The sequence below is a fragment of the Temnothorax americanus genome, unplaced genomic scaffold, assembly GCF_048541705.1.
Source record: "Temnothorax americanus isolate GAGA-0224 unplaced genomic scaffold, ASM4854170v1 Scaffold12, whole genome shotgun sequence".
Lineage (NCBI taxonomy): Eukaryota > Metazoa > Arthropoda > Insecta > Hymenoptera > Formicidae > Temnothorax > Temnothorax americanus.
This window is the reverse complement of record NW_027509253.1, coordinates 1,736,142-1,756,574: the sequence shown is the minus strand read 5'-3', so window position 1 is coordinate 1,756,574 and position 20,433 is coordinate 1,736,142. Positions and strand designations below refer to the sequence as shown.

Genomic DNA, 20,433 nt, shown 5'->3' with positions numbered 1-20,433 from the left:
CAGCTTCGAATATCGCGACCCCACGCCACTCGTGCGGCATACGGTCGGCGTACGGGGAAAATCTCCCATTACCATTGGCTTATTTCAGATAAGCCGCAAAAAGTAAGCCAATCAGCGCCGACCTTTTATGTTTTGGTGCGTTTCTTTTTGCCCCCCACCAAATAAAATGTCGGCCGGTCGAAAGGGCGGGAAAATGCGCGAGTGCAAAGCCGATCGCGCGACGCCGAACGCGGCCGCCCTTATCGCCGACGCGATCGTCTCATCGAAGTACGGCCGATCGTACGGCCGACGCCGCGCGCCGTCGTTCGTTTCGCTCGACGACGGATCGTCGCGGCCGTCTACGCGAGAACGTTGAGGTTAGGCACCGTTTCTATCGTAGGTGGCGCCAGGAGACGACGGTGCGAGGTGCGACGCGGCACCGTACACGGCGGTTCTCGACGCAGGATCGCCAACGTCGCGCGGAAAAACCAAGACGAAGGAAAACTCTCGCGTTCTCGTTCTCGCGTTGTCCGCTCTTTCGCGCTTGTAGTTTGGGAGAAAAAAAATAGACCTGCGTCTGGAGAGGCGGAATTTATCATTTCCGTTGAGACGTGAAACAAAAATCGTTAGACGAGTACACCTCACTCGAGAATATAACCGTCTTGTCCGATTCTTTTTTTTCATTTTCTACGTTACAAAAATTTTTTTTCGATAACTTAGGAGCAGGAGGGGGGAAAGGTCAAATCGAATTGAAGCATGAAAATGTGTGGCGTGTCTTCTAACGTGTATTATAAATTGCGTTGTGGCCATTTTCTATAGGATTTTTTATAAGTGGCGAATTAAAAATAATATAAAAATACATGGATATTTGTGATCGTACGAATACGACTTGTCTTTTTTCATACGTTTGTATAAAACAAAATTAATTCAACGAAATGCAGTTAATAAATCTGTATTTAAAAAGTACGTTTTTTTTTTTATTATTGGCCTAGTTTACACCAATCACTTGATACGCGTGTTAAATGGCAAATAACTATTAGTAAATTAGTTGGATTATTGGCAGCTCGAATATAATACTATTTGATACGCGTATCAAAAGATTGGTGTAAATAACTAGGCCATTTTTTTTGCCGCCATGATAAATTTGTTGATTATAGGGTCTCTAGGCCGCGCATGCGCTCTACCTTATGATACGAGTGGGACTCGATTGACTACGTCGCCAATTGGCTGATTTAAAATAAAAATATCTGCGTGGCTGGTCCAGTGGAAAAACTCCAGTTACCGAGGAGTGGCTGTGATCGATCGCAACGCGGTCAGATGGAACGCTCCCGTAATAAATCCTATATAAAGAGAAGCGAGACCGCGGTGCAACGACCGCTGATTGGCTCCGTCAATTTCTCTACACACTTTGAATGAAGAAAATAAATATTACATAACTCGTCTTTAAACGTGATCCGTGCATCTAAAATTACGGGATATAACAAATGTTGTATACTTGGATGCTCAACTATGGTCAAGATATCATATTCTTCAGGACTCTTTTCAGTTTTCTACCGGTTCTACGATCAGTCGTATGTCGGAGTTAAATGTCGGAACGCATCCGATGGTCCAATGAGAGCATTTCTTTTTCGAAAACGAATTTTCCTCATTGGACCAAGAAGGAGAGTGTCAGGCAGTCATTTTCTCTACTTCATATATAGGACTCTACACAGTTGACGGTAGTAGAGTCAAGTGCTGGAGCGTTCCACGTTCCACAATTCTAACAGAGCAGATTTTCTTCTACTTCTTTTTTATTTTGGCACCGATCCCTCCATAGGATTCGATTCGGCCAGCGTCGAAATCGAATCCATTCTTTGAGAAGGCATGTTAACCTCTGAGGCATTTATTTTTTATCGAACAATTGAAGCCTCTTTTCCGCGATGCTATTTGATTCTCTCGAAGCTTGCCTCGTGGCGTGCTTCGCTGTGTTGCTGTACACGTATTTTAAAATTAGAATTAAGTTGTGTAGTTTCTTTTTTCTTTAAGGTACGTAGTTAGGCCCAAAGAACTGCGCGGATCAATTCTACCTGCGGGAAATCAGTGCTGATCTAGCGCTGAACTCCGGCTGCGGTCCACTTAACGCTACGAATGCTTCGCAGCGTTCTCTTCTTCTCCTTCTTTCTTCGTTAGAAGAAAGGAGAAGAAGCGAACGCTTCGAAGCATTCGTAGCGTCAAGTGGACCGCAGCCTCTATATATACTGGAATGAGTGATCTATTGTTTTTCAGTTACATAAAAATGATGACATTCGCAGCGCGATTGGCCAATCAGGTAGTACTAGAAAGAGAGAAGAATACAATTGGCATCGTGATAATGGCTGCGTTTCGAAATTCACTGCCAGTCCTGAATATTAATATAATATACGTGAATATATAATATATATATTTTTTCAACCAGTTTTTTAAAATGCGTACGCAAAAGAATCCGACCAGTCAAGTTCAAGTGTGCGATAAGAAAGAAGAAAGTGATGTAATGGAATTTCTTTTTCTTTTATTTGACACGTGATTGAAGACATGTGCAAGTACGTGACGTCGTCGAGTGTCGAGTGTACGCAACATTGTGGACCCGACGCGTTCTGCGGTTCGCGGTTCTACATTTTAACTGGTCGACGATGTTTCCGGTCCAAGGAGCTAGCAACGGATGCCGCGGTCGCCGCGGGAGTCGGGACGGCCCCCCGCCCCTCACGCGCAGGCGCGTGAAGAAAAAGCGATCCTGGCAGCTCGCTCCGACGACGATTACGCGGTGTGTAAATGTTTCGCGTAAGATGCTCTCCACTCTCCAGTTTCAGTCGAAGACTGATTGTGCTGACGCACGGATGTCGTTCGACCTGTCGTTGCGTCGTCGTTGACGGATTTTTCTCATCGGCGTCGCGCGCGCGGGTGTCGGTCGCGGTGTAAACGCGAGCGGTAAACCCCTCTCGGCAGTGAGTTTCTCAGTCGTGTCCCGATAACTGCGCGTATCGGTGTGTCGTGAGGTATCTTGGCGAACGCGGGAGAGCGCGGCGGGAATCGCCGGCGGACCCGCGAAGTCCTTCGGCGCGCGGCCGGCCAGCGGAGAATCTACCGTCCCGGATTTCCGGCGACGGTCGCGAGCCCCGAGGGGGCTCGTCGACGTTTTCCGCGCGCTCGGTCACGTCGGCGACCGATCGGCGACCCGGCGCGGCACCGCGCGCGGCGCGCGTCACGTCGCGACGCGGCGTGGCGCGGTTCGGCGCGGCTTCGCTCGGCTTGGCTTGGCTTGGCTTGGCTTGGCTTGGCTTGGCTTGGCTTGGCTTTGGTTCCGATCCGCTTCGGTCGACTCCATATAGACATTGGACACGGAGATATACTCGCCACGTACGTACGCCGCCGTCCGGACCGCGCGAAAGGACGGACGAGGCCGCGAGGGGAGAAGTAGGGGAACTCGCGGCTTTTGATAGCCGCGGATCGCGCGGAGGAGAATTATGAGCGTGCGGCGTTTCCCAACGCGCCCTTGTTACCGTCGTCGTCACCGTCATCATCATCGTCGTGGTCACCGTCCAGCGATCGCCGGTTGCCCCGGCGCGATCGAAGACTTTTGACACGAGTGCACCGACCGCGCGAATCTTCGTCGTCGTCGTCGTCATCGTCACCGTCGCCGTCGTCGCAGACGACGGCACTGAACGCAGCAGCCGAACGCGATCGCGACCGGCAGGACTGTTTTCCCCCGGGGCCAGGATGAACGGCTTCAGCACCGGCGAGGAGGACTCGCGGGGCGCGGCGGACCAGATCTGCTGCCTCGTCGACGAGGGCGAGCGATGCTCCCGCCCGGCCGGCAACGCGTCCTACAGCAAACGCATCCAGAAGACCGTCACCCAGCGGCGGCTCAAGCTCAATCTCGATCACATGGTACGTGCACAGACGCGCGACGCGCACGTCTGCGTTACGTATACGCGCTTGGCGACCGCCAGCGAGCGCCCGCGTATCGCTCTCTGATCGCCCCGCGCTCGATTGTCACATTTGTCACGCGAAACCGGAGCGTCCGCGGCCGCCGGCGACGCGCGACGTCCGCTGTATATGCTCCGTGCTCCGCGCAATGCGCTGTATATATTTATCACTATCATAAATTATCGATACCGATAACGCGCTCGATTCTCGCCACGAGGGTCCGGCGGCTGGTGACCGACATTGGTTGACACGATTAATGCGCGATACAACTTGCACGATTACCTACATTATTATTGTACGACTGTGATCGTATTTAGTATTGGTATAGAAAGGCGCGCTAACGAGGAGCACCGACGAACAAATAAATAAATTTTATTTATCGCGATGTAATTTGATTTCGCGTCTTGTTGTGTTTTCGTTAGGACTGGGCGCGTTCGACGTGAAAGTCGTCGAAAAAGTGCGTCAGAGACAGTGAAGATTTTCCAGAAATTTATTCGTAGAATTTTAGCATATTTTTTTTTTGTAAAATAATTACGTCACTTTAACGCGATACTCCGTTTCCCGGCGAATTGACATTCGACGAATAGATCTCGAACATACGCGGAACTCGCCAACCGTCGACGCCTACGGCTTTTATTGCTATATTCTGTTACATCCCTTCTTTGTGTACTTTGTGCAGGCACGACATATATACATCTGTGATTATCACAAGCAAGTGATCCAGTGTGCGAGAACCAAGCAGCAGCAGCAACGGAGGCGCAAGGATTCCGAGGAGGACTCGGGCGAGACTGACAATGACCTCCCAGAAGTCGACCTCTTCCAATTGCAAGTCGGCACATTAAGGCGATACAAGAGGCACTACAAAGTTTCTACCCGACCGGGTCTCAACAAGGCTCAGCTAGCGGATGTAAGTACAGCAACGTTATCGTTCTCTTATTTCGTTACGTGCGATAAATATAATATAATATTTATGGGCACAAAAATCGATTGATCGAATATAAACGTAAGAATTGATATATATGTGTGTGCGTATACAGAGAGAGAGAGAGAGAGAGAGAGATAATAAATATTTTAAATACAAAAATTATTATATAAGTTAAATTATTTGTAAAAGCATATTGTGTAAAATGTAGTTTAAGAGGTTTCAAGATCTTACCTTATGGGTAAAGAGAATCGTATCTTTATTATTATACGTAAATGTAGAGAGAACAGAATTTAACGTTTATTATTTCTATGAAAATTTTCAATATGACTTTCTGAACATTGTGTCTTAGTAATAATAAACGTAAGACCCTTTATCATTACACACAATATATACAATTTAAGCACCAGGCATATGTTAGAAAAAATAAATTAACTTTGTTTTGAGACAAAACTGGAGATGCGATTCTTTACCTCTAAGGTACAGATATAGACGTCAGATAAAGACGTAGTCTTTCCAGACTTTCCCCCAATAACCGTTAAGAATTATCGATAAAAATAATATCAATAAATAAATTTACCTTAGTAATTGCAAATGGCCTGAGTGCAAGTTTCTCACTCGTTATGACTTTTCAAAATTATTGAGAAAAGAAAATAACGAAATATACAATGAAAGTATGACAGAAAGTGACGTATTAATTATTCGTTTTAAGGAAGAAATATGAATTCGATGGCAAGGAAAGCTTCATTGGAGGGGCGATACCCTGCCTGAAGCACCGCCTTACTCTGTTATGTTTTTTGACCCAACCTGAGCCTCGTCCGAGGATTAGCCCGCCCACGAATTCAATAGGCGTTCAAATTCGACGAATGACATTCGAATTTTCGAAGTAAGGATCAAAATGAATAGTTGCCATACGTCATTTTCTATTATATTTTCACTGAAGGATTCGTTGTTATTTCATTATTATTTTTTTTTATAATTTCGAATGAACAATGAGAAAAAAAACCAGCTGTTTCATGACATTTTTAAGATTTCAGAAAATCACGTATCTAATTTTTATTGCAGACTCTCATGAAGCATTTCAAGACCATCCCCGTTGTAGAGAAGGAGGCTCTAAGTTTCTTCATATATACGGTTAAGACCAACGCGAATAAGTTAGACCAAAAGAACGGTTTGAGCAACAGTGATACGACGTAACGTTGTACGACGGGAATTTTCGTATGTCGCGACTGTAATAACAGTACTGATTAATTATGTGATAAGTGTGTAATATCAATTTTTACTTGTTAATATATATATATAGATATATATAGATATTATATATATATGTATTTTATAAGCTGTCCATTAAAATAATATAACAAAATAGATGTATATATAATATATAAAAATATATGTAATATATGCATATGTGTATATATGCTGTGTGGTGGTAACGCAGCATATATATATGTATTCCAGTATCAAAATCATTCGTTATTTTATTTTTCATTGCACTTCTCGTATGAAATTGGCACAAATGTAAAAATGTACAAATGCACTCGCGATTTTGTTTTAAAAATCGCGGGTGGTGATATACTTTGGAAAATGCTGCCCGGAAAAGATAAATGCGCAGTTAATACGACAGGAATAAATGACTTCTATGAAGCCAATGTGTTTTTATCTATTTTACCTTTATTGAAAAAAAAAAAAAAAGAAAATACATGGAGAATATACGTTCCGTCGTTTCGGGATCTTGATATAATATCCCTGATATTATTTATGTATCTATACTTAAAGTATGAATATGAGTAGCGTCCGATAAGACATGTATAAAGACCGCGGTTTTTTTGTTTTTGTTTTACTTCCTATTGTACATACCTTCACACATGCTCGTTAACAGTGCAATCATTGTTATCGTTATTTTTTTTGCCTCGGTTTTTCGATCGATTTATTGACTTTCTTGATAAAGATTTTCATTTGACAAAATGTGTGAAGAATAATTCGCATGTATATAAATTTAATTTGTCAAAAACATTCACGGTGGGTGAAGAAACGTATGAATTTTTCTTGTAATTTTGGCTGCGTTCGGGGAGCGCGCTATTAGCGCTATTTGCTTATTCTATCCTTGTTCTACACTTGATGAGCGATAAAGATAGAATGATGCAATAGCGCTAATAGCGCGCTCCCCGAACGCACCCTAGAGGCATCGGCACATATTTTCTATTCGATAACTTATTATAAGCGGAAAACGGTATACATTTAATCAAATCTTCAACACTGATAACGAAGAAATATGGAAAAAAAAAATTGTTCAGTCGACAAAATATTTGTTGCCTAATGTTACTACAGCGGCGAAATAAAGGAAGCTTTTAACGCGCGTTATCAAATTACATTTTGATTTGATATCTCTAAATTGCTTGAAGCTAATGATTCTGCAAAAAGATATCTTCTTTTTAACAAAATATTTTATTACAGATTGTCCGTTTTCGACGAACTTTAAATCTAACAAATATAAAAAATTTTTTATAATTTTCTATCACGGTTAATTATTATGGGGCTGTAATAAGTTTGTTGGAAATGCTACATATTGTTATATTAACCGTTTCTTAATTCTAATATGTTTAGCGTTCCTATGCTCTGTTCGAAGTAATAAGCGTTGTCCAAACAATTGATAATCAATTTCGCAATACAACGCATACTTTTTCTTGCCCACTGCATCATCAAATTATTCCCGCCGATAAAATCGATTATTACGAGGTAGCGAAATTATCCTTAATAATCTTCTGCGACAAAATTCGTATGTTGCACGTAGCTCGATCCTAATACAGAATTATCTTGATTCTTCCTTATTGTTCCGATCAATCTCTTTCGTTCGCATCATTTCTTTTGTCTCGGCGAAGCAATCTACTGTAACTCTACAATGCAATATAGGTGCATGGTGCAATATGTACGTTTTTATTATTCTCGAACGTTACCGTTATCGTTATCATTGCTTAATATTAATGCAGTATAATAGCAGTTACTTGATTTACTATTATTCTTACTATACTTAAAATGTATGTAGTAAAATCTCGATTATTCGAACGCTCGATCGACTGAATGCTAGATTACACGAGTAGTATAAAGAACGTTCGAATAATCAAAATGTTCGACGAAATAGATCTGGATAATTAAGAATCTATTGTGCTTATTATATATAATTATATATAATAGATGTATATCTATATATTATTTTGTGACATATATCTATCGTATGGAATAGATATATATCATATAATCATACGTAAAGTATACATAATTATATATAAACGAACATGTTAGTCATATATATAATATAGCGTCTGCGTACGATATAGAAATTCATATATAAAATGGAACTCGCTCTTTTCGAATTTGGCTCTTTTTTTCTATCATCGTAAGTATATAACCGAATTTTCGTGAGACACAATTTCTTTCTTTTTCGGACAATATCAACAGTATACATAATATATACAACGATAATTCTAGGTTAGTAGTAAAACTCGCTTGTCTGTCGCAAGCGTGAACTCTCGGTTGTCCGTTGCAGCTCATACGTTGCATTCGAATACTCGAATTAGAATAAACGTTGTCGTCCTTGTCCGTCCCATGGGTCCGCATTGCGGATTTATACGGTCCCAACTTCTTCCGGGTCGTAATTTTTAACTCTCTTGTTGTAGGCGATGATTTCCTGCGCATTAAAAAATTGTTTCGTTAATTTCATGCGTAAAGACGAACAATCATCCATACATTAACGGAGAGATCCACAGAATTAAAATCATTCGGAATGTTTCAAGCACATATTTCAGTTTAAACATACTCTTTCGTATCGGGCTCTATCCTCCTCCGCGATGGCCATGTACTTGGATTTTGTCTGTAGATCCGTGCTCATCCACAATTTTCCTAATTCCTTTGCAATGTCACCTACTCCCATCTCGGGGTGCAACTCTCTCATCTTGCCGCGCAGCTCTTGGCAGAAGTAGAAAAATGCAGATCTGTAACGCATCGATGTAGAATCGCGTTAAGTGACACAAGTGCTTCAACATTTATCAAATATTTTTTTGTATCGACATATTTTGCTTAGGCGTTTACAAAAACCACTGATAAAATCACAAGACAGAAGAGCTAAATAACATTATCAATGCTACATCTTCAAAGTACACAATTCTGTCTGATTATTAATTCAACATTTTTAATTCAACGTACAGCGCTCGTTTTGGTGCATCCTTGTCCCTGTATCTCTTCGTTCCTCTACGCGTCGGCCTCTCTGGTTCCTCGTGTCCGGTGTAATGTCTATCATAGTAATACACTTTCTTGTTGTTGCAATGCGCATTACCGTCTTCGAGATGTACGATCTGCAAAATGGACCCAATACCAATTGCAATTATCGCAAAGATCACAAGGAATTTATTAATACATTTTTCACTCATAACGATCAGTTACGGCCCTAATTTAAATAACGATTTCTCTCCTTTTTCCTCAGATAGATTTTTCGAATCGCAATATGTTTTTCTACATTTGAGTTTGTTGTTACAAACTTAATCACTGTTGAAGTATTATATCGATTGTCGCACCTCGTTCTTCACCGGCACCGAGTTGATGATGTAGTTTTTAGGGCCAGGAGTATTAGACCACTTTGCCTGATTAGCGGAAACGTTAGTCACGTTATTGGACTTCATCACACCTTCTCCACCGCATTCTGCAAAGGAAATACGTAGGCGGTGGTATACTATGGTGGTATAGAGCAGGGTGAATCTACACGACTCTTATTCCGGCTATATATACCTGGTGCCATGTTGGTCTGGCCGACGATCATAGTCTCCCTCATTCCCGAGTTCATGGAGTTGTCGCCGGTCTTCGTAAGATACACGTTCTTCCTATCCGACGACTCCATGACTGTCTTACTCTCGCGCGATTCAAGGATAGTGGCACGACTTAATGATCACCTGTCAATAACGTGATAAACGTCAAATAATTCTCTTCACCGAAGGAACGATCCGTAATATGTAAAATTCGAAGAACAAGAAAACATTCAAAATAATACTGAACTTCTGAACCAGCGGAAAATAAGATTTAAAGAAATTAATCAAATGTTTCGTCAGCTACTTCAAAAGCTTCATTAACGTATGCTCTTTATCATTACTCCATTATTAGTTCGTTATTGTTTTCGAGTGCTCGAATCGACGGTCGTTCATTTCAATCGTCATTACATAAAGCTATCGCGGCTGCGGGATCTCTCGCAAAGGAAAAGAGGAAAAAAAACTGACGGACTTGCTCAGGACTTTTTCCCCCGTAATTCCGTTCCGATCTGCGAGACGACACTTAATTTATTCGAGCGAGGGGGGACGGGAGAACACAAGTACAATACGGCCGGAGGAAACAGATTGTCGCTGGTTCCCTCCTCTCCCTCAGGAACGCCCAGCGCGACCGCGAGATCCTCCTTCGCTCGACTCCGACACGAGAGTCTCTCGAACAGATCGGACTGATCGATTCCACTTTCGACGAGCGGCTCTTAATTTCAGATCACGCGATCAGTTCGTAGCTTCATCCATCTTTCGGAATCTTTATTTCGGTCGATCGCGGTCTGGCTCGCGTCGCGAGGCACTCGGCGTCAGTCGTCCGGTCGTACGCGACAATCAACTTACCCAGGCGTCGCGAACGCGGACACGCAACGCAACGCAACGCGAGCGGAAGCGGGAGGAGGCGGCGGCGGCGGCGGCGGCGGCGGGCGGCGGGTTCGCTTCGCGAGATCGCGCGAGAGAAGAGATCGGCGTCGGGAGGAGAGGAAGGAGAGAAAGAGATGAAAAAAGACACAGAGAGAGAGGCGGCGGCTTGGCGGTTATCGAGCTCGATTTCACGGATACCGGGGGCTATCGCACCTCGGGACGACGGAGCATCGTATCGCGGAGGCCGGAGGCGATCGCGACGGCGACGATCGTGTCCGCGTGAGAGCGAGAGCAAGCGAGAGAGAAAGGGAGAAAAAACTGAAAAAAAGAACAGCCGGGACCGGACTCGGGAGCGAATCGGATATGGCAGTTACCGTGGCGTGACGTGAAATATATATATATATATATGTATATGTATTGTTACACAAATACGTGCGCGACGTCTCGCGCACGGGATGCGTCGCAAACGCGCAGGTACGACGCGTCGATTCTTTTTTCTTCTCTCTTTTCTTTTTCTTTTTTTCTTTTTTTTTACCTAGGGACTACTCGCTCATACGCGCGGGTGTCGCATTTTTCGCGATCACACGATGACCTGTGTTCCGGGACGACGGGGAGCGACGGTGCTTCGGCGATGTGCTTCGTCGCTACACCGCGTCTTTGTTTTGCGTGCGGCACCCGATAATCGTCGACGCCGTCGAACAACCGACGCGCTGTGTACAGTGTGTACTGTGTACCGTGGAACTGATACCTATATCTGCGCTCGGGTGTCGGGTGTCTCCGGGACTACGCGACGACGTCGCCGATGTAGAGGGGCGACTGGGTATTATATCTGCCCCCGCGAGGCCGAACCGCCGAGCCGTAGGGCGCGCCAATTGGTCGGACGACTCCCCGGCGGAAACGTCGGGGTTCTCGTCGTTGACGAAGTTCATAGGAAACGGAGTTTCGGGTGTTAAATTCAAGGATCGATGCTTTTAGGGACGCACAGAACAATAAAAGTTTTTATGATATTAATTTCGATCAACTCCGATTGATTTATCAAGTAATTATTTGTTGATAGAATTATTACTTTTTGGTTGCTTGGGGAATGTGGAGAGAAAAATTAGATTGTGAATAATAATGATCAATTTTTTACGATTAACTTTTGCAATTGCAAACAAACTTAAAAGATCTAACAAAGGATTTCACTTATAGCGTTTTTCACCGACGCGAGATCTTGTCGGAAATGACGTCATAAAATGAAACGTTTTGATTGGATAACTCATGACGCGGCGTTGTGACGCGACGCGCGACGCGTATAGTGGAAACGCAGCCTAAGGCTGAGTTTCCACTGAGCGCGTCACGCGTCGCGTCATCCGAGTTGAACCAATGAAAACATCCCATTTCGATCCCGTCACAAGAATGTAATGAAATTGGATGTTTCGATTGGTTAACTTGTGACGACGCGACGCGTGACGCGCTCGGTGGAAACTCAGCCTTACTTTTAGAACCAATCAATCAACGCAGAGTGTTGATAAGGCGAACTCAACAGTTGTGTTTGTCTGCTGAACGCGGCCATTGGTCCCCGTCTCTTTTATCGGCGAGTCGCCAATCTACCTATGTTACTTGCGCCGTGAAAAGAACGCGCGAACGTTGAACGGCTTTGATTTCCGAGCGCCATTCCGCCATTTCAAACCGTATCTTTTTCTATGCAGAAAAATAGCGTTCGATTAATCAAGTTGATTATATACGGAAGTAAGTTTCGATTTCTGTAACGTATATATCTAGTAGATAAACTTCATTTAACGCCTTACGCACACTTACGCATAACGAGGAAATCGTTTCGATCGAAGATCAGCAAGTCCGTGTTCGAAATTACGATCGCTGTACGACTTGGCACGGACTTGCTTCCCAAGTAGAACAGCAATTAAGTCACAATAGAATCAAAATAATGTCAAAATGATGGCAAACTGACGATGTTTGGCCACTTTATCGTCTTTTTAACTTTATTTTGAACTTCATTGTGACTTTCTGTTCTACCTAGGTTGAATCGCGAGAGAGATCAGTATAGTCTCGCGAAAATTACATTTTACGATCAATTTTCAGCAAGATGTCGGAAATGATTGAATTGAACTGGATGATCTGCAACAAGTGCTTCGCCCCGTTGTACAGAGGAAAGCGTCCCTATCACGTCACCCAGTGTGGCCATATTTCCTGCCAGAATTGTTTGCGGCAAGGTAAACTTCGAGAAAAGTTTCTCGCGCGTTACGATCTATTTTCCACGATTTCAATTGTTCGCCACTTGTGGCTTTTACAGTCGAGCAGCAATGTCCGCAATGCCAGCATGGCACCATGGCGCTGGCCCTGGAGGAGCCGCTGATGCCGAGGTTGATCCCGTACTTCCAGCCGCTCGCCGAGATTCTGGAAATGCTGTTGAAAGTCGACACGTTCCGGAGCAACCAGATGAAAATATTGAGCCAGCGCTTCATTGAACTTGTACATAAAATTGTTATCGCTTTGGTTTCTCCTAATCCTAATTTCTTATAATAATGATCTTGTACCTATATCGCTCCTATTACATCTCTTATATCTTTCTGAATTTTTGTATACGACGCTCTAAAGGATAAGAAGTACGAGTTGCTGAAGACCCGATATTGGCTGATCCAACGCCGTTTTAAGGCATTGACGGATAAGTACATGAGCGTGAAGAACGATAAGAATAACCTTGAGAAGAAGCTGATGGCCTATCATATGCGTAGAGTAACTCCGCGGTCTGCATACCGCGGGATGGAAACGCCATCCGACTCCGGTATCTCTGTGCCGATCTCTCAATCCGACCGATCAAGGTAAAGCGCAAAAGCTTTGAACAGCGCCAAAAGGACGATCGGTACTGCCTTTCCGAAGATCGGAGTAACAAAAACGGATCTCATTTTGAGATTCACGTAAACTTAACGCGTAAACTGCGGTCGGTCGACTTAAAACTATACAAATGTTTTTAAACAGCAATGTATTCCTCTTCTCCTTTTTTTCAATGAAGAAAGAAGGAGAGAAGAACGCTTCAAAGCATTTTTGTAGCATCAAATGGATTGCAGCCATAAAAATTGTGCCATTTAATAGTATAAATTTCGACAAATGGTTATACTGCTACGTATCGTCCTGCATAAATTTCAAAAATATCAGTAAATAATTCGAAAATAAAATAATTTGATATTCGTTTTCATTGCTGTTATATAGGTACTCCATGGAATCGTTGAATCGTCCAAAATCTACAACACCCATGGGGTCGATAATGGATCTGAATAGAATGGATCTGAATAGAAAAGAATACAGATCTGCTGATGGTTTTCGCATACCCTTCAACCGTAAACCTCAGCGATCTATGGATACCCAAAATATGTTATCTTAAATTAGTTGAATAACATATTTAAATAGTTTTATATAACAAAGAGATACATTTTTTCTCTTCGTTTTTATTACACTTTTATAATTATATATTATCTCGAGTTCGCAGTGTCATTTCATTTAATTTACGTACAAGCGAGAACGCGAACTTTCGTTATAATTAAAGAAATACGATCTAAATTATGTGGAAAAAAAACGTGAATTATTTTTATTAATTGTACATTATGAAAAATTTACGTATTTATAGATATACGTTTATTAATTATTATATAAATTATAATTATAATATAAAATTATATTATTAAAATTATAATATGTTTCATTAAATATCAATATTCAATAATTTTTTATCAAAATATATTGAGTGTTTTTTTTATCAGTTTCGTATTCGCAAATCATGTACAGTATAGTTGACATAAACGCAATACAGACATCGATATGTTCTAAGTACTTTTATTGGTCATTTCGATATATACATATTATATAATTTATTATTCATTCTTCAGACTTATGCGTCGTACGTCTGTTACAGATATGATACCCAGATTCGAATTCTTTGAATTTAAAGCGACATTCGATCGGTAAGATAGGCAGCAATTCTTCCGCGATAAAAACATTCGTCGATCAAGTCCGGTTCTCGCCTCGGACCGGATGACTTATATTGAATGATGCCATTTTTTACGATAATAATTGATTGATCTATGCGATTTATGTTCGGTATATTGTACGCTCGCACGATCCCGTACGGTACGCCTGCTGGAAGATTGATTTCAGATCCGTTTTAGCTCACGCAATACGTTGCAACGCATATACGTCGCGCGGAACCGCGCGCGCGTTGTGTGATTCCTATAATTTCCCACAGCATGGCAGAGATAAGCAATAACGACGGTAGTGCGTCCTGTCTCGTTGACGACTCAGGAAACATGTTAAATAATTTTCTAAATAATTTGCCAGAGGTAATTAGATAATGTTAATCAGTCATTTAGGTTAGAGCGCTGCATTAATCTAATTGAGCACATGTTGAACCAACATTTCTGACAATTGCAGTATACATATATAGTATGCGAATGTATAATAAATAACTATTGTATTAAAATAATGAAACGGTTTCGTTCATTCTTTCTTCTCTTTTCTATGAAGTAATATCTATTAATATCCACAGATAGTGTCTGTCAAAACGGAAGACAGCATTTTGCAAAAGGTATCGGAGCACATTAGATGTACCGCTACGAAATCAAACGATGAAATACAAGAGAATGACGTCGAATTGAATACCGAAGGGAATGTCGAAGTTAATGGCAAAGAGGATCATAGAGCAGAGTTACAAAAACGGGTCGAGATTGGAGAGATTACTCCGTTTGAAGCAGTATTTAAACAGTCGACTTTGGAGCAAAAAGAAGGGTATAACATAATAAATATTCATTTTATTCGTGGTAATTTAAGTTAAATTTTGAGTACAACAATTGATAAAGCTCAGAAAATTTAGATAATTTAAATTTCCAATTACATTTAATAATTGAATGACAGCCTACCAATTTTTAATTTGTTGATTTTTATATTTATTTAATTTAATTTTAGTTTAATATTAATTATTTAATTTTTGTTAAATTTAACTTACTATTAATTAAATAAAAAATGAATTAATTAGTTATTGTAAGTAATTTTTAAATAATAAAATATATAATAGTTAATTATATTTTATATTACTCTAGGACTACAAATAAAGGTGCTCAATCGTTTGATCTTGAGAAGTACTTTAAACAGCAAGCTGCTCTTGCCGAGCAAAAGAAGAAATTAAAAAAACCATCTAAGGCACCTTCTGACAAAGATCATTCACCGCCAGTCAAAAAAACAAAATTACCTAGTACTGATGCAAAAGTAAATAAAAAATGCCAAAAGTCCAGACATGAGAACAGCAAAGATGATACTCTGCAAAGTATAGATAAGGCAGACTCCAATGTAGCAATTGCTGACAGCAGTTCGGAAAGCGAATACATTCCTAGTGACGATGAACTAGATTTCGGTAATATTAATATTCGTTATGTTTAGATAAACTCAAAAGAGATATACTTAACGAGAAATCTTTTTTAGACGTGGAGGATAAGGCATCTAAAAAAAGAAAAACTGCAGTTAAATCAGGATGTACCCGCATAAAAAGAAGTATATATCGTTCACAAATAATTGATGAATTCTTTTTGTTATCGCTTTATTATTCATTATTTTAATCTTATTATTTTTTTAATTTATCCAGCTCGAGATGATGGAAATAATCAACTATTCAAGCAGAGGATGGAAACAAACACCTTTCCCAGAGATGAAGCAATGCACAAAATTAATAGTCTTTTTAAAGTGCCGCTATGCATTTGGGAAAAATTATATAGGTAGATGTGCTATTTTGGCAGATTTGTGTTTCATACTTAGGCCTTTTCATTAATTACTTTGACATCGATTAGTTTTCTGAATCAGAATCAATTCAACGTTCAGTTTCCTTTAATGTTTGGCCTAATATGATTAGACACATTTTTGTGATATAACTTTAATTATAAATTTTTTATAACTACACAGGTATCAAAGGATTGCAGTTCAATGGCTTTGGGAATTACATGGTCGTAAATTAGGAGGCCTCTTGAGTGACGAGATGGGATTAGGAAAAACTGTGGAAGTTATTGCATTCCTCGCGGGTTTGGATTGTAGCGAATTGCTCTCTCACAACGGAAGGTATTACACATCTTTCTTTCATACTTCTCGATTGATGTAGAATTTATATTTACCTGTAGAATTTTTCTTTTCTTGAAAAAAATTAGACTTCTCAATGTTGTTTTATTTTTGTTATTTACGCTCATCATTATATTTATGATATAAATGCATTAATTTGTTTGAAAAATAAATATTTTACCCATGATCGACAGGTACAGGGGATTAGGCTCGACTATAGTTGTATGTCCTGCTACTTTAATGGAGCAATGGGTGAAGCATTTTCACGAATGGTGGCCTTTCTTCAGAGTTGTTGTGCTTCATCATTCTAGTGGTTACAATGGTAAGTAAATAATTTATATATATATTCTTCAAAATATGGCATTTACAATGTTCTTATCCAGGTGATCCAGAAAGTTTGATAGAATCCCTACAAACTGGCGGCATACTTGTTACTTCGTACAACGGAGTCCTCAAACACAAAGATTTGCTTGTGTCCAGTCAGTGGCATTATGTTATTCTAGACGAAGGCCATAAGATTCGTAATCCGCAAGCGAAGGTAATTGATTGTTAATTGGGTAAAAGTACTACCATTTCTTTTTTTACATTTACATGTATGTTATTATATCTTTTTTTATTTAATATATCTTAATTAATCTCGACGCGTAATAGACGTCTATTGCAAGAAAGTTACACAAATGTCAATGTATTATTTCTTTTCATTAATTAAATTATGTTATTATTTTGCAGGTGAGCCAAGCGGTGAAACGATTGTCGACACCGCATCGATTACTGTTGAGCGGTAGTCCGATGCAGAATTCTTTGAAAGAACTATGGTCTTTGTTCGATTTCATTCTGCCTGGTAAACTAGGCACTCTGCCTGTATTTCTGGAACATTGCGCGGCTCCCATAACACGCGGCGGTTATGCGAATGCTACACCGTTACAGGAAGCAACGGCCCTCCAAATAGCCACTATGTTGAAAAATACTATCACGCCATACATGCTTCGAAGAACAAAGACCGATGTGAAACATCATCTTACCCTACCGGAGAAAAATGAGCAGGTTTTTCTATTTTTTTTTACACTAGATATGTCTTCGTTGAAGATAATATTATTCTTATTTTTATCCTTCTGAATAGCTTTATTGAATTAATGTATTTCTTCCTTCTCAGGTGTTATTTTGCAGCTTAACGGATGAGCAGAAGAAACTGTATAAAAGGTATCTGAGCTCCGACGATGTGTCCTTTGTTCTTCAGGAGAGAAATAATCGGCAAGACAGTGGAAGATACAGGGCGAGGTTTCTCATTGCCTTGTCAGCATTGAGAAAGATATGCAATCATCCGGACTTGTTTTTGTACACCAGAGAACAAGTACGATCACGGGCTAACATAATAACAGTCAATTTATAAGATTATAAACTTAATTTTTTTTTATCTAAGGATTCCGATGAAGATATCGATTTGTCCGAAGAACACTTAGAGAAGTTTGGTTATTGGAAACGTGCTGGAAAAATGACCGTGGTTCGATCTCTTCTAAAAATCTGGCAGAAGCAAGGACACAGAGTGCTGCTTTTTACTCAGGGAAGACAGGTAAATGATCTTTTAAACAGCACACAGAACATATAATTTAAATTCAGAATATTCATTGCTATACTTTGTTTTTTGTACAGATGATGCACGTTTTGGAGTCTCTTTTGCAAAGTGAAAGGTATACTTATTTGAGAATGGATGGGACAACAATAATGTCTCAGCGGCAGCAAACGATTCACAAATTTAACAATGTACATGTTAATCATTTGAAAGATTGACGGTGGGGATAAATAACACATCCCTGAATAAAAATTAATTTTTCTTTTTTTTTCCGAAAGACACATCGTATTTCGTGTTCCTGCTGACGACGCGCGTAGGAGGTCTGGGAGTAAACCTGACTGGTGCGAATCGAGTGATTATTTACGATCCCGATTGGAATCCAGCAACGGATGCTCAAGCGAGAGAACGTGCGTGGAGAATAGGCCAAAATAAACAAGTCACTATCTATAGATTAATTACCGCTGGTACGATAGAGGAAAAGGTTGGTAACAGTAGATTATTATATTCCACAAATCGCAATGGTAAAAAAATATATGAATAAAATAAAAGAAAAATATATGAAAAGTAAAAGAAATATATATATATATATATATAAGAAGTAAAAGAAAGATATAAGAATTACAATTACGGAATACATTTGTAAGATTTGATTAAGAACCGCGAGAGAAAACAAACGGCACAAACATCGCCGCAGCTAGTCGACCGATCCACATGAATCCGCCGCCCGCCCGGGAAACGTCAAGTAGTAAATCAATCTGCTTCTTTCTTTTCAGATGTACCACAGACAGATTTTCAAGCTATTGCTTTCAAACAAAGTTCTTGACGATCCGCGCCAACGACGTCTATTCAAAACGACGGATCTGGTGGAGTTATTCAATCTAAACGAGCCGATAGACGGCGAGTTTTCCGAATCGGATCGCTTATTTAGAGAATCTAAATTGACACCTGTGTCCGGTGGCTTTTCTCTCAGTAAGATCGAGGAGATGAAAAAATTAGCGTCGATTCTCAGCAAGAAAATAAGCGCCAATGTATCGAAACGCGATGAAAATGAAAATGCAAACAGCACTTGCGAAAGAAAGTCCAACGAAGAAAACGATAATTCGAGTCGCGTCGAAGCTCCCGCCGTGGAAAATGATTCGCTTGTGGACCAAAGCTTATCTTCCGATCAGAACAATACACAAAAAACGCCGAGCAAACTTAATGAAGATTTCAATACGAATTCCGATGCAAGCATTGAAAGAAATAGCAATATAGAAAATAAAAACACATTTAAAAAAAACAATTGTGAACAGAATGTAATTTCAGTGAGATCTCCAAATAACAGTTCTGTAGAAAAGCAGAGTAATTTAAATAACGATAAAATCAAGTCATCGTCTACTCGTAAACACAAGAAGCACAAAAGGGACTCGCATTCGGGCAAGACAAATGTTTCCGCGATCTTTGAGGGAGAACGTGTTTCTTGTCTGATCGGTCGTCGCCTGGGACGTTCCGATGAAAAAGAAGAATCAGTTTCGACCGCAGACGATGACTACGTCTTGAGAAAGCTATTCGCCAAATCAAGTAAATCGATATATTACGCTAAAACAAATTTTATACTTAAATTTAATTTATATTTAATAATTATATATTTTATGTGTATATATATCCAAGTATCAATTACTGACTGATAAAGAGCTAAATACTTATAATATATTTAGTATTTTTATTGAATTAAAATATATGTAAAACTATTTCAGCTGTTAGCTCAGCCTTCAAACACGAAGCAGTGTTATCGAATGCGTGTCACAATAGTGACAGTGAGAACCCAATGCAACGTTTCGCACGTGAATCGGCGCAAGAAAGTATGAACTTCATTCATCAATCGGGAAAACATTGTTGGAGACCAGCGTAGGATAAACAGTAGTTTATAGCGATTTTGCATATTTATTTATTTTTCTACAAAGTTTATATAAATGTAGGATTATATCATTCCCATATCTCAAATGATGAGCTGTGAAAAAATCGCAACTATACAAAATATGAAATAAAATTAATTTTTTACCTTTTATTTTAAAAATTTTTTTGAACAACTTACCTCGCACACACACATACGTTTGTTACACAGCATTCTTAATAACAGATAGGATTTTAAGTAAAAGACTATTTTTTATAATGTCACAACAACACTCCTTGTATATGTACATATAAACGCATTTTATTACAGAAAATATATAAATTATCAATTGTGCAATATTTCGTACACGTTTCGTATTTCACACAAAACA

General features: G+C 40.1%; 4 protein-coding genes across 13 annotated transcripts; 3 read left to right on the top strand and 1 right to left on the bottom strand.

The window, feature by feature from the left end:
- Window positions 1-2,719: 2,719 nt before the first annotated feature.
- On the top strand, window positions 2,720-6,706 carry Sap30 (SIN3-associated polypeptide 30). The gene is made up of 3 exons (XM_077398678.1): window positions 2,720-3,882; window positions 4,601-4,828; window positions 5,909-6,706. Exons 1-3 carry the CDS (start codon window positions 3,712-3,714, stop codon window positions 6,038-6,040), a joined length of 531 nt encoding a protein of 176 aa, XP_077254804.1. The 5' UTR covers window positions 2,720-3,711; the 3' UTR covers window positions 6,041-6,706.
- LOC143893383 (uncharacterized) lies at window positions 6,496-11,240 on the bottom strand. 5 transcript variants are annotated; one of them, XM_077398673.1, is made up of 6 exons: window positions 11,042-11,240; window positions 9,626-9,786; window positions 9,415-9,539; window positions 9,047-9,195; window positions 8,661-8,835; window positions 6,496-8,531 (listed from the first exon to the last, which is right to left on the bottom strand). In XM_077398673.1, exons 2-6 carry the CDS (start codon window positions 9,732-9,734, stop codon window positions 8,469-8,471), a joined length of 621 nt encoding a protein of 206 aa, XP_077254799.1. In that variant the 5' UTR covers window positions 9,735-9,786; window positions 11,042-11,240; the 3' UTR covers window positions 6,496-8,468. The 5 variants fall into 5 exon arrangements, with proteins under 5 accessions (XP_077254799.1, XP_077254803.1, XP_077254801.1 ...); XM_077398677.1 differs by lacking the exon at window positions 11,042-11,240 and adding an exon at window positions 10,720-10,840; XM_077398675.1 differs by lacking the exon at window positions 11,042-11,240 and adding an exon at window positions 10,486-10,645.
- On the top strand, window positions 10,904-14,108 carry LOC143893381 (uncharacterized). Of its 6 annotated transcripts, none has more exons than XM_077398667.1 (6): window positions 11,256-11,545; window positions 12,035-12,237; window positions 12,589-12,719; window positions 12,800-12,978; window positions 13,105-13,328; window positions 13,717-14,107. In XM_077398667.1, exons 3-6 carry the CDS (start codon window positions 12,593-12,595, stop codon window positions 13,886-13,888), a joined length of 702 nt encoding a protein of 233 aa, XP_077254793.1. In that variant the 5' UTR covers window positions 11,256-11,545; window positions 12,035-12,237; window positions 12,589-12,592; the 3' UTR covers window positions 13,889-14,107. The 6 variants fall into 6 exon arrangements, with proteins under 6 accessions (XP_077254789.1, XP_077254793.1, XP_077254792.1 ...); XM_077398666.1 differs by having other exon boundaries at window positions 11,991-12,237; XM_077398665.1 differs by having other exon boundaries at window positions 11,979-12,237.
- A 372-nt stretch (window positions 14,109-14,480) lies between these two features.
- LOC143893376 (DNA excision repair protein ERCC-6) lies at window positions 14,481-20,402 on the top strand. The gene is made up of 15 exons (XM_077398656.1): window positions 14,481-14,840; window positions 15,047-15,285; window positions 15,597-15,907; window positions 15,976-16,044; window positions 16,136-16,265; window positions 16,450-16,602; window positions 16,794-16,921; window positions 16,983-17,137; window positions 17,329-17,643; window positions 17,753-17,950; window positions 18,020-18,169; window positions 18,250-18,361; window positions 18,448-18,650; window positions 18,943-19,729; window positions 19,906-20,402. Exons 1-15 carry the CDS (start codon window positions 14,748-14,750, stop codon window positions 20,058-20,060), a joined length of 3,198 nt encoding a protein of 1,065 aa, XP_077254782.1. The 5' UTR covers window positions 14,481-14,747; the 3' UTR covers window positions 20,061-20,402.
- The last annotated feature ends 31 nt before the right edge of the window (window positions 20,403-20,433 follow it).